We start from the raw sequence: 13,011 nt of genomic DNA on the forward strand, positions 1-13,011 counted from the left end.
TAATATTATTTTTCTAAGTAACGAGTTTTATGCATTACTTTTTTAAAAATTAAGTAATAATATTTGAGTTACTTTTTAAAAATAAAACTTGAGTTACTTTTTAGATTAATTATTATGCATTTTAAAAAAAAATATTTGCTGAATTAAAATTAGTGTAATCACATTGAATTACAAACTCAATGAGACAAAAATACCAAAGTAGTAAACACATTGCTTTCAACTTTAAATAATCTGTATACACGGCATGTATAGTGTCTGGAAGTTACTTTTGTTGAGTAGCTAAATATTGTTCTGCATTACATTCGAAAGTAACTTTCCCAATACTGCATATTTTTTGTATTTAAAATATTGTATACCTCACATTTAGTGATATTTAATTATTTAATTAAATTTGAAGTATTATACAATATATGTTTTGGCCTGCGGGTGTCACCAGTGAGCTGTTTTAATTGCTTCGAAACTGTAAATTGCTTTGTGAACCAATTGGTTCAGTTGATTTAAAGCTTATTATTATTCTTCAATAATATATCATATATTTCTAGTGTTTGGGGTAACACATTACAAATAACGTGAGTTACATAATAGTATTACTTTCTTAGTAACGAGTTTTTCGCATTATTTAAAAAAAATAAGTAATAATATTTGAGTTACTTTTTTAAAAAATGTAACTCGAGATACTTTTTAGATTTATTCATTTGCTTTAAAAAAATATTTGCAAAATTAAAATTAGTATAATCATGTTCAATCACACTCTCAATGAGACAAAAATACCACGGCAAACACATTGCTTTCATTGTAAATTAATCTGTGTATATGGCATGTATAGCGTCAGGAAGTTACTTTTAGGGAGTAACTAAATATTGTAATGCATTACATTCATAAGTAACTTTCCAATACTGCATATTTCATGTTTAAAATTATATTGTATTATATTTAGTAATATTTAATAATTGGTGGAGGGGGGGGGGGCGTTCCGGGAGTTTTCCGGGAGACAGAACAAAACGGGAGATGGGTCTGAAATACGGGAGACTCCCGAGAAAAACGGGAGTGTTGGCAGGTATGCCTGTGTGTACTGAGCAATGTTTAAGCGAGGCGCACAACTAACGTGCTCTGCACTGGACTTCAGACCTCCTCTCAGCTGGTCTATTGTGCAGTCTATTTTAGTTCCTCAAATTAGCAACGGGCGAGCAATGTGCCTCAACACATCCCTTTTTTTAGACCTATGGCCTATGGGTGCACATATGAGCGCAAATGCATTTGCTATTTAAACAGCGTGGTGGAAAACGTCAAACTGACACTTGTGTCGAGCTGAAAATAGCAAACAACAATTGCGGGACACCTTGCCGCATTGCGCCGGGTGTATGCTAGGGCCCTTCATGTTAGAAAGTAAGTGAAATATTGGCCAGAAAGGCAAAATAGTTGACTACAAATTTCAGTGTTCGGTGTTGACACCTTGTGGACAAACTGAGTAGTGCAAAACCAATTCAAAGCGCATGTGAGAACTTGCACATTCATTATATGGACGGTTTGAAAAAAATAAACACGGTGTAAAAAAATTCCTCAACAATAAACATGTTTTTAGATTTCCAATCTAAAAACGTGAAGTGCAACACTGCCAGTTTTGTTGACAGGAAAAAAGCATGCTTGGTGTGATCAAGGGCTAAGACATTCATGCACACTGATATGCTCATATTTATGCATAAAGATTAAATATATTTTAGGCTTAAAATACTGCAGATGGTTCTCAGAATGTAGCGTCATCTAGAACTGCTTTCACTTCACATGTCCCCAGGGCTTTGGAAGATTACAACCTGTACCCACCCAAAAAGTTTTTTTTTATGCCATTGGAAGCTTGTTTGAACTTTAGTACAATTCGATTGTTGACTTTGATCTCACTTTGATGTACAAAGGAACAAAATGTTTGTGTGAGCTTGTATTGTATTGTTTTGGTGTTTATTATTTAATTAGCATTGAAATCAATCATAGTGTTTCCTGTTGTTCTGGTTGTGTGTGAGCGATAAGAATGAAGAATCTGATGGTTAATTCATTTTAGGCTTTAATAATCCCTTTCTATAATTGTAATTTACCACAGTGCTTTTAAAGATACTTGATGTGTGTGTGTGATGTTTGTTTTTCTTTTTTTTTCAGCTATCATGGAGGTCCATGAAGACTTCTTTGTGTACAAGAGTGGAATTTTCAGACATACAGATGTCAATTACCACAAACCCTCACAATACCGCAAACATGCGACACATTCTGTCAGGATAACAGGGTAAGCCCCAGCATTGCATAACCTTTCATAATAATGCTGGAAGCAAGATGAATGAGGATTTGGCAGAGTTTCAAAGCAAGTTCTTGGACATCCAAAGGTTTAAGTATTTGTCAGTTTCTGATGCTGCTTCCATTAGATTAGCCTCTGGCGAATGTTGATTTATCAAGACATTTAAGAGTACATTATATCTTTTTGTGTTTTGAGGTTTAAACAAAGAATATATATTATACATTTTTGCCTAATTTTCTGCTAATTCAGATTTTAATAATAAATTATTTTGGGGTTTGAGTGAATTTTAAGTTCTGAAGTGTGAGTATTCCCTGCTTAAAAAAAATGTCTTGTTTTCTAGTAAAAACATTGTTAAAATAACAAAATAGTATAATTTATACAAAGCAGACAGACAGACGGACGTATGGACTAACGGAAGAACGGACGGACGGACGGACGGACGGACGGACGGACAGACAGACAGACAGACAGACAGACAGACAGACAGACAGACAGACAGACAGACAGACAGACAGACAGATAGATAGATAGATAGATAGATAGATAGATAGATAGATAGATAGATAGATAGATAGATAGATGGATGGACGGACGGACGGACGGACGGACGGACGGACGGACGGACGGACGGACAGATAAAAGGATAGATAGATAGATAGATAGATAGATAGATAGATAGATAGATAGATAGATGGATGGATGGATGGATGGATGGAGGGAGGGAGGGAGGGAGGGAGGGAGGGACGGACGGACAAACAGACAGATAAAAGGATAGATAGATAGATAGATAGATAGATAGATAGATAGATAGATAGATAGATAGATAGATGGATGGATGGATGGATGGATGGATGGATGGATGGATGGATGGATGGATGGATGGATGGATGGATGGATGGATGGATGGGCGGGCGGACGGACGGACGGACGGACGGACGGACGGACGGACGGACGGACGGACAGACAGACAGATAGACAGATGGATAGACAGACAGATAGACAGACAGACAGATAGACAGACAGACAGACAGACAGACAGACAGACAGGCAGGCAGGCAGGCAGGCAGGCAGGCAGGCAGGCAGGCAGGCAGGCAGGCAGGCAGGCAGGCAGGCAGGCAGGCAGGCAGGCAGGCAGGCAGGCAGGCAGATAGATAGATAGATAGATAGATAGATAGATAGATAGATAGATAGATAGATAGATAGATAGATAGATAGATAGATAGATAGATAGATAGATAGATAGATAGATAGATAGATAGATAGATAGATAGATAGATAGATAGATAGATAGATAGATAGATATCGTCATTCTAGTGTAGACAGTCAGTCTTGGGAGATCTTTCCACATTCAGGCAGACAGGAGCTGAGCTTTCATAACTGTTGGCATCAACATCACAGCCCTCCAATGAACTGACATGCCCAGAAGGGACAATATTTAAGATAAACTGTTTTAAAGAGACATCAAGGCCTCATTTGTCTGCCTTTTTTGTTGCTAGCAGACAAAACACCTGGATGACTAGCCTTCCAGTCCCACCCCCAGACACACTACTCAGAGCCTTTGTCTGGTTTTTCTGAACTCACTCTAACACAACACACCCTAACAGGCTGTGAGTCTTTGAGTCTCACTGCAGAAGGATGCTCATCATTGACCAATAATTGATTTAACTTGATAAAAAGTAACATACAAAAACCCTAAAATAGTCAGTCTACTGAAACTCTCCTTAAATTAAACGTAAAAAAAAAAAAAAAAAAAAAAAATATATATATATATATATATATATATATATATATATATATATATATATATATATATATATATATATATGTACTACCAGTCAAAAGTCAGGATTTTTAACTGTTTTAAAATCGACTTCTGTTTTAAAATCGATAAAATCGATAAATACATAGCAAATTGTGAAATGTTATTGCACTATAAAATAACTGTTCAAAAGTAGTTTATCATTTAATTTAATCATTTATTCCAGTGATTTTAATGATGAAATTTCAGCTTCATTACTTCAGTCTTCAGAGTCACATGATCCATCAGAAATCACTCTAATATTAATTATTATTGTTGTTATTATTATTATTATTTATTTTATTATTATTATTATTATTATTATTATTATTATTATTATTTAATATTATTATTATTATCATCATCATTTATTATTATTATCATTTATTATTATTGTTATTATTATCATTTATTGATTATTATTATTATTATTTAATATTATTATTATTATCATCATCATTTATTATTATTATCATTTATTATTATTATTGTTATTATTATCATTTATTGATTATTATTATTATTATTATTAATTATAATAGTAATAAGCAATAATGACTGGAGTTATCATTTTATTTCAAACTACATTACAATTAGAAAGCAGTTATTTAAAATTGTAATAATTATTTTTACATTTAACTTTTTTTTTTTACATTTAATAAATGCTGCCTCGATAAACAGAATAATTTTCTTTAAAAAAAAAAAAAAAACATGCAAAAACTGAAATAAAACTGACCCCATACCTTTGACCGGTAGTATATATAATAAAAATAAACTCATTTTAATGAATAAAAAAATTATTAAAGGGATAGTTCACTCAAAAATTAAAACTGAGTCATTATTTACTGTCCCACAAGTTTCTTTCTTCTGATGAACACAAATGAAGATATTTTGAAAAAACCTGTAATCCTTGAATTCTATAAGAAAAAAATACTATGGAAGTCAATGGCTACAGGTTTCCAGCTTTCTTTAAAAAAATTTCTTTTGTTCATTAGAAGGCACTCATAAACTCAGAACAAGAATAAAAGTAAGTTTATGATGACAGCATTTTCTACTATTAATCCTGTAATACACTGTAAAATACATTCATTCATTTTATTTTCGGCTTAGTCCCTTTATTAATCTGGGGTCGCCACAGCGGAATGAACTACTAACTTATCCAGCATATGTTTCAGGCAGCGGATGCCCTTCCAGCTGCAACCCATCACAGGGAAAACATCCACACACACACACACTATGGTCAGTTTAGCTTACCTATTTCAACTATACCACATTTTTGGACTTGTGGGGGAAACCGGAGCACCCAGAGGAAACCCATGCCAACACAGGGAGAACATGCAAACTCCACACAGAAATGCCAACTGACCCAGCCGAGGCTCAAACCAGCGACCTTCTTGTTGTGTACTGTTGTCCACACCATGACATTAACTTTAATGTGTACGATAAGACTAAAAAGTGGTCATTTTCTCAATCCAAATGAGCAGACTGTAAAAAAATACATGGTTCCACACAATCAAATTGTGTTGGAACAACATGAAGGAATTAAGTTAACTTATTACTAACTTAGTAACATAAAACAGGTAAGTTGTCCCAAAAACCTTGAAGAATTGTGTTGTTTCAGCTCATTTTAAATAAGTAGTTTAAACAAACAGCAAACATCTTTTTTCTGTAGCTGCTTGGACCCAGAAACAATAATCTCTACGTCACAACTTTAGGATTAGGGTATAGCAGGCGATTTCAGATACAGCCGTAATTGTTTCACGGTGTAGTCTTTCCCTGTCAGTGTATGTCCATTGGCTGAGTTCCTGTTCCTCAGGTGTGCCTCTGATCACCTCGACTGACCTGCCGCTGGTGTCTGTGAGTGTGTCATGCTTCAGTGCTGACGGCGATACGCAGCCCGAGTCCGTCTGAACCCCGGCTTTTCTCCCGGCCTCCTGTCACTCGCTGACTCTGCAGTTCTAGCGCTGCTCTAGACGTTCAGAGGACGCTGTATAGCCCTGTGGAGTTGGCATACAGGGGGCAGCGGCAGTGTTTTTACGGGGAAAATCCCACCGTGGTGCATTCGGCTAAGCCTAGGGCCTGGGAAAGTTTGTGGAAAGCTCAGTGATGTCCAGTGTAATGGAAACAGCATTGTTCAGTGCAGACAGAGAGGCCTAAACCCAGCGCAGGTCAGGAGCAGTGTGGTATGTCTGTCATTGTCCAAAGCCAAGGACAGAAAATATGGTGAGATAAGAGCATAGCAGGGGTCTAAACTGCACTTTTCATGCATTTGCCAAACACACAGACGCTGGTTTTGAACTTCTGACTCGCCCTTGTATTTTAAACAGGGGCTCATTGTTTTTTAGTTTTTTTAGGTGATTTTGTTTATTTTTATTGATTGTAATAAGTACTGACTTCCCCTCCAGTGGGTACGCAGATTATTTGGGAGCAGAATGATACAGTGTGTTCCCGAGTCTGATGGAAAACTTCCTTTAGAAATAGAGGAGGACAGAACTATATTTATTCCAGACATTCCACACACACAAATAAATAGCTCCGTCATAGAGTTGATGTCTAAAATTTCAGCCCTCATGTGATGTTTTTTTTTTTTTTATTATTTTAAGAATATTTCCCAAGTGCTGCTTAATGGCAAGATTTTTTTTTTTTTTTTTTACATTTTATAACAAAAGTTTTAGCAACTCATTTCTAATTACTTTTTTGTATTTGCTGTGATTACAGTACATAATAATTTCCGAATTATTTTGCAAGATAATACACTCACCGGCTACTTTTATTAGGTACACCTTACTAGTACCGGTTTGGACCCCCTTTTGCCTTCAGAACTGCTTTAATCCTTTGTGGCATAGATTCAACAACATACTGGAAATATTCCTCAGAGATTTTGCTCCATATTGACATGATAGCATCACGCAGTTGCTGCAGATTTGTTTGCTGCACATCTATGATGTGGATCTCCCATTTCACCACATCCCAAAGGTGCTCTTTTGGATCAAGTTCTGGTGACTGTGGAGGCCATTTGAGTACAGTGAACCAGGATCGGACTGGGACAAAAATTCAGCCCTGGCACCATAGCCACACCAGCCCACATTACCATACGTTTGTTTGACATTCTTGCCAGATTTTGATTATGTCCGCGTAACCTTTGATTGAGTCGGCCCCTCTCGAAACTATCACCGATTGGGCCAAATGCTTAACATTTACTATTATTATTACTATTATTACCATCATCAACGTCATCATAATATTCACATGTTGCACGAGATAAAAGCTGCCTGCATGTAAAAACAATACATATAAAAAATAATAATAAAATACAAAATAAAAATAAAAACTGACCGGCCCACATTTAAAAAAATGGTCCGGCCCTTCTGGCATTTGCCAGAATTGCCAGATGGCCAGTCCGCCCCTGCAGTGAACTTGTCATGTTCAAGAAACCAGTCTGAGATGATTCACGCTTTATGACATGATGCATTATCCTGCTGGAAGTAGCCATCAGAAGATGAGTACACTGTGGTCATAAAGACATGGACATGGTCAGCAACAATACTCAGGTAGGCTGTGGCATTGACACGATGCTCAATGGTACTAATGGGCCCAAAGTGTGCCAAGAAAATATCCCCCACACCATTACACCACCACCACCAGAATGAACCGTTGATACAAGGCAGGATGGATTCATGCTTTCATGTTGTTGATGCCAAATTCTGACCCGACTATCTAAATCTCGGAGCAGAAATCGAGACTCATCAGACCAGGCAACGTTTTTCCAATCTTCTATCGTCCAATTTTGGTGAGCCTGTGTGAATCGTAGCCACAGTTTCATGTTCTTAGCTGACAGGAGTGGCACCCGGTGTGGTCTTCTGCTGCTGTAGCTCATCCGCCTCAAGGTTGGACGTGTTGTGTGTTCAGAGATGCTTTTCTACATACCTTGGTAGTAACGAGTGGTTACTTGCGTTACTGTTGCCTCTCTATCAGCTGGAACCAGTCTGGCCATTCTCCTCTGACATCAACAAGCCATTTGCTCCCACCGAACTGCTGCTCACTGAATATTTTCTCTTTTTCGGAGCACTCTCTGTAAACCCTAGAGATGGTTGTACTCAGAAATACTCAGACCAGCCCGTCTGCCACCAATAACCATACCACGTTCAAAGTGACTTAAATGACCTTTCTTCCCCATTCTGATGCTCGGATTGAACTGCAGCAGATCATCTTGATCATGTCTACATGCCTAAATGCATTAAGTTGCTGCCATGTGATTGGCTGATTAGAAATTTGGGTCACACTTTACAATAAGGTTCATTAGTTAATGTTAATTAATGCATTTACTAACATGAACAAACAATGAACAATACATTTACTACTGTATTTGTTCATGTTAGTTAACGTTAGTTAATGAAAATACAGTTGTTCATTGTTAGTTCATGTTAACTCATGGTGCATTAACTAATGTTAACAAGCATGGCCTTGGATGTTAACAATGCATTAGTAAATGTTCAATTATGATTAATAAATGCTGTACATGTGTTGTTCATGTTAGTAAATGCATTAACTAATAAACCTTATTGTAAAGTGTTACCGAAATTTGTGTTGATAAGTAGTTGGACAGCTGTACCTAATAAAGTGGCCGGTGAGTGTAGTATTCAGCTTAAAGTGCAACTAGTTAACTTGTTTGCATTAACTAGGTTATCTTAAATGGGCTAATAATATTGACCCTAAAAGTTGTTTTAAAAAAAAAAAACATTTTTACTGATGGACATCAGGTAAACATTTTGTACCTTTAAGATACTGTAAGGTACACATCTGTACATTTTAGGTATTAATATGTACCTTTAAGGACCTGTTAGGAACAAAAATTTACCTTTTGAAAAAGGTAAATGCCCCAGTGACAGACTGTACCTTTGTTTTTGAGAGTGTAGTGATGGACAAGCTGAATGTTCATAGCTCAGACAAATATATACAGTGAAGGGTCAAAGGCTTCCTCTGTGATTGGCCAATACTCCAAGAACCAGGACGGGTGGAGAAGCGGAAGGAAGTTCTTGGCATGGTGAAGGTTCAAAGCGTGCAGTTGTTGTTGACTTGAGATGTAAAGGGGCGGGCGAGATCGGCTTCCTTCCTCTGATATGTGGACACAATTCAGCGCATCAAGGGCCTGGATGTGATTTCGTGGCTAATGAAGTCCTATTATGGTTTTAACACTTTCAGATTCCTTCAGTGTGTGATGTTGCTAAAATCTTCACTCTAAAGGGAGGAATTACCTGTATCAGCAACGCTTTTTCTGAACTCTCTCTGACGGCTTTATTGCAGTCCTGAGTATTCTTCCAGGAACATACAACACACAGTGTCCTGAGTATAAATGATTACCTCCTCAGGGGACAGAGCCAGGTGGAGTTGTGTTAGTTGTGAGTTTGAATTGTTAATAATGTTTTGTCTTCATGAACAGGAGACCCTGTTTCACAGATCTAATGTAGTCATACTCATGCAGTTTCTTCCCCAGCTGTTTACATTCAAACGCATAACAAACATGACAAATTCCGTTTTTGTCATACTTTTGATATAACTTTGTGTTTATTTGAGCTGTTTTTCTGCTTTCACCTCACCAGGGCTATTTTTAGACTTTTTGGCACCCTAGATTACTATTGTCTTAGTATTGACAAATGAAACATTACTGCACCTCACATTTGTGTATCCAGAAAACCAGAATTTAGAAGAACTCATTTATCTATTAATTTTCTTGTCAGCTTAGTTTATTAATCCGGGGTCACCACAGCGGAATGAACCGCCAACTTATCCAGCACGTTTTTACGCAGCGGATTCCCTTCCAGACACAACCCATCTCTGGGAAACATCCACTCCCATCCCATCCGAGCCAAGCCGAGATTCGAAACAGCCACCCAGCGACCTCCTTGCTGTGAGGCGACAGCACTACCTGCGTCACCATTTAGAAGAACTGATGAAGTATAAAGATTATATAGTATATGTACAGTTAGTCAAGGGTGATAAAAAGAAATAGTGTCAGAGATTTTGTAGAATTATGCATATAATTCCTGTTTTTGTTCATTTATTCAATTTTGGCTTCTAATTAAGATAATACAGATATACATTTTATATATATAGTCAATAAAACAGGACTATAATACTGATTAAGAAATTGTGTTTATTTGTGTAAGAAAGATCTGCTTTGAAACTCAGTTTAGCTTGGATGTCTACAGTTCTTCATTTTCTCACCCCAAAAACTGACTGAAATTGAAATTTTTTAGCTGATGCACAATACTGTATGAATTGGTATTTTGTTTTTGTTTTTTCAGATGGGGAGAGGAGAGAGACTACAGTGGCAGAACACGCAAATACTGGGTGAGATCGCACATCTGTATCTGATACACTAATCTTACACTCATGCTGTACAATTGTCACTCTAAAATCACAAAGATTTTCTCTCAGTGTGCCAATGAACCAAAATTAAAATGACTTTTAAATTGAATTAAAGGGAAGAAGCGGATCATATACAAGATGGTTTTAGTTTTGATTGTTTCATAAATTATTATTCTAAGGGGTTGACATCCACCTTAAAGGGCCACGAAATCCACCTGCGTCAGCATTGCGTTTTCACACTTCTAGTTTGAAAAAAGTCAGGAAAGTGTGTGTGCGTCTAGATCTGTTTATGTTGGAGTGTCGGGGGAGGGAAAGAGGGAAGGTTTTGCGAAAAAATGGGAGTTTCAGTTTGGGCATGCTCTGATTTTCACAAAGACAAAACAAACACAGACGCAGGAGAGAAAGACAGTGATTGCATTTACATGGACATCAGTAATCGAAATATTTGCCAAATTATTCATTTGTTGACTTTAACTGCAGTTTGGCTCTTTCATTTTCATTCAAAAACATTTCCTGCATGCCCCCCGTGACAAACGAGATATTTTTATGTTAGGAACTGCTGGAAGAGTGTAGTTGCAATGGAAAGTTTGACACTGCAAGCCGAATGGGAGGAAAAAAAAACCTCCGCATTTCTCGGTAACTTAGATGCACTCGGTAGGTAGCGTCAGCGTCAGCCGTGTGTGTATAGACCATCCTGTCACAAAATGCAGCGAAAATTATACACAACAGTAATAGTTTAAGGTGTTTACACGTTTACACTCAGAGAGCAGCATTTACAGCGGATCTTTCAGTCCATTATATTTTAGTGATATTAACATACTGTAAACTTAGTAACTACATCATTTTTACTAAGGTATGTCTTTGAAAACTGAAAGAGTACTGCTAAGGAAATGAACTAATGTTGCCTCGACATAAACATAAATGAAGAACATTGATCCCACACTTACCAAATCTGTAGAGACAGGACAATCAACACCAACTGGAGTCACGCCTTTTTTTTTTTTTAAAGAAGACGAGCGGCAAATCTGGATGTCACAATTTAAAAAAAAACAAAAAACAAAAACATATTTCTGTTGCGTGCACCGTGATCCACACATGGGTCCAGCTGCGCTCTCATACCTGGAAATGAAAACAAAACCTTCGTTGCAGCACATTTATAAACACAACACTGACAACCTGTGTCTCCAAACAATGCTTCTTCTTCCACTTGTTTTAGTAACAAAAGGTGGCGTCTTCGAAGCTATCATGCATATTAATGAAGTTACATCACATACACAATAGAGCGCGCTGATTGGTTTGAACCAAGTCTATCTCATGAATTAATGCTGCACACTCAAACACGTCACATTGTACTGGCCAGTACAGACAAATCTAATCAAGATCTAATCTCGTGACGCAGCTTCAAAAATTCGTATCAAATCCTACCAGAATATGCTGAATTAAATTCATTAAAGGCTGAAAGCGTAGCCTTTGCAACCTTACTGGCTAGACGACTTATTCTTATGAATTGGAAGTCAGCAGCTCCCCCTTCTTATCGGCAATGGGTTTTTGATTTCCTGCATGCTCTTCGGATGAAAAAGATTCGATTTGCAATAAAACCAAAGCCAGAACAGGTCCAGAAAGTCTGGAGCCCTTTCCTATTTTTTTTTTTAGGAGACACCTATATCCTAATTATCCTACATAGATATGTACACTAGATGTCGCCTGGCCTATTGTTGTCTATTGGAAGAAATGCGTCAATAGCGCCGCCATCTTGCTACAGGGTAGCGCTCCTTTGAAATGAATGCGGGACCAAGGTACAGTGAAGGACTGTGGCCATCCAAAGCCAGAGATATACACATATACACATATATCTATGATCGGGAGTTTTCCTGGATTTTAGCATGTAATTTTTTTTTCTAATTCCGAAAATTATAATTTTACATCACTTTTCTACATTGATGGATCAGTGACCGCACGGGCATTCCTGACAAAAAGCTTGTGTTTGTGTGTACAGAAATCTACTATTCACCCTCACTGTTAAATTTAATCTAATCCGTGTCCTGAAACACAGCTCCTCTCCTGCTTTCGCTTCTCATACTGACAGAGGGAGCGATTCATTTGTGAATGAATGCCCCGAACGACTCTTTCACTAACGTTAGCCGACAACAATACAAGTTTCTGGCAGCGCAGCATCTCGTTGTCATATTTCTTTTGCATTGTTTGCTGATTTTATTCAACAAAACTAGCATAAGCCGAGTGTTTAGTGCGAGTTGGAGCTGCTTTGCAGTATGGTAAATGCAGTAAGTGACTGTTATCATCAATAACGTTACCTGATTAGCACAAAAGTTCAGAACATACAAAAACAGAAAAAAACTTAATATTACATATAAAATGTTCTGCCTTTGTGCTTTGTTTTCTTTGTTTGCTCGTTACTACACATGTAGACAGCGCTAAAGTCCCGCATCTTCACGTAATAACACCGTCTTGACTAATGCGGTTGAATGACACTAGTCCTGGGAGCACTGTATCAATGTGGCGGCGCTATTGACGCATGCTCAGGGTCCCTATGCGATATCTAGTG

General features: G+C 37.4%; 2 protein-coding genes across 2 annotated transcripts in view; one reads left to right on the forward strand and one right to left on the reverse strand.

Annotated features, from left to right (window-relative positions):
• The window catches only part of trioa (trio Rho guanine nucleotide exchange factor a), a 784,286-nt gene that overhangs the window by 554,040 nt on the left and 217,235 nt on the right, over nt 1–13,011 (reverse strand). The gene's annotated exons all lie outside the window — the stretch shown is intronic.
• The window catches only part of tinagl1 (tubulointerstitial nephritis antigen-like 1), a 61,504-nt gene that overhangs the window by 48,040 nt on the left and 453 nt on the right, over nt 1–13,011 (forward strand). Inside the window, 2 exon segments of the mRNA NM_001044977.2 lie at nt 2,149–2,272; nt 10,385–10,430. Of these exon segments, the coding sequence (NP_001038442.2) occupies nt 2,149–2,272; nt 10,385–10,430 (170 nt within the window).

This window comes from Danio rerio, chromosome 19 (genome assembly GCF_049306965.1).
Source record: "Danio rerio strain Tuebingen ecotype United States chromosome 19, GRCz12tu, whole genome shotgun sequence".
NCBI classification, from domain to species: Eukaryota; Metazoa; Chordata; class Actinopteri; order Cypriniformes; family Danionidae; genus Danio; species Danio rerio.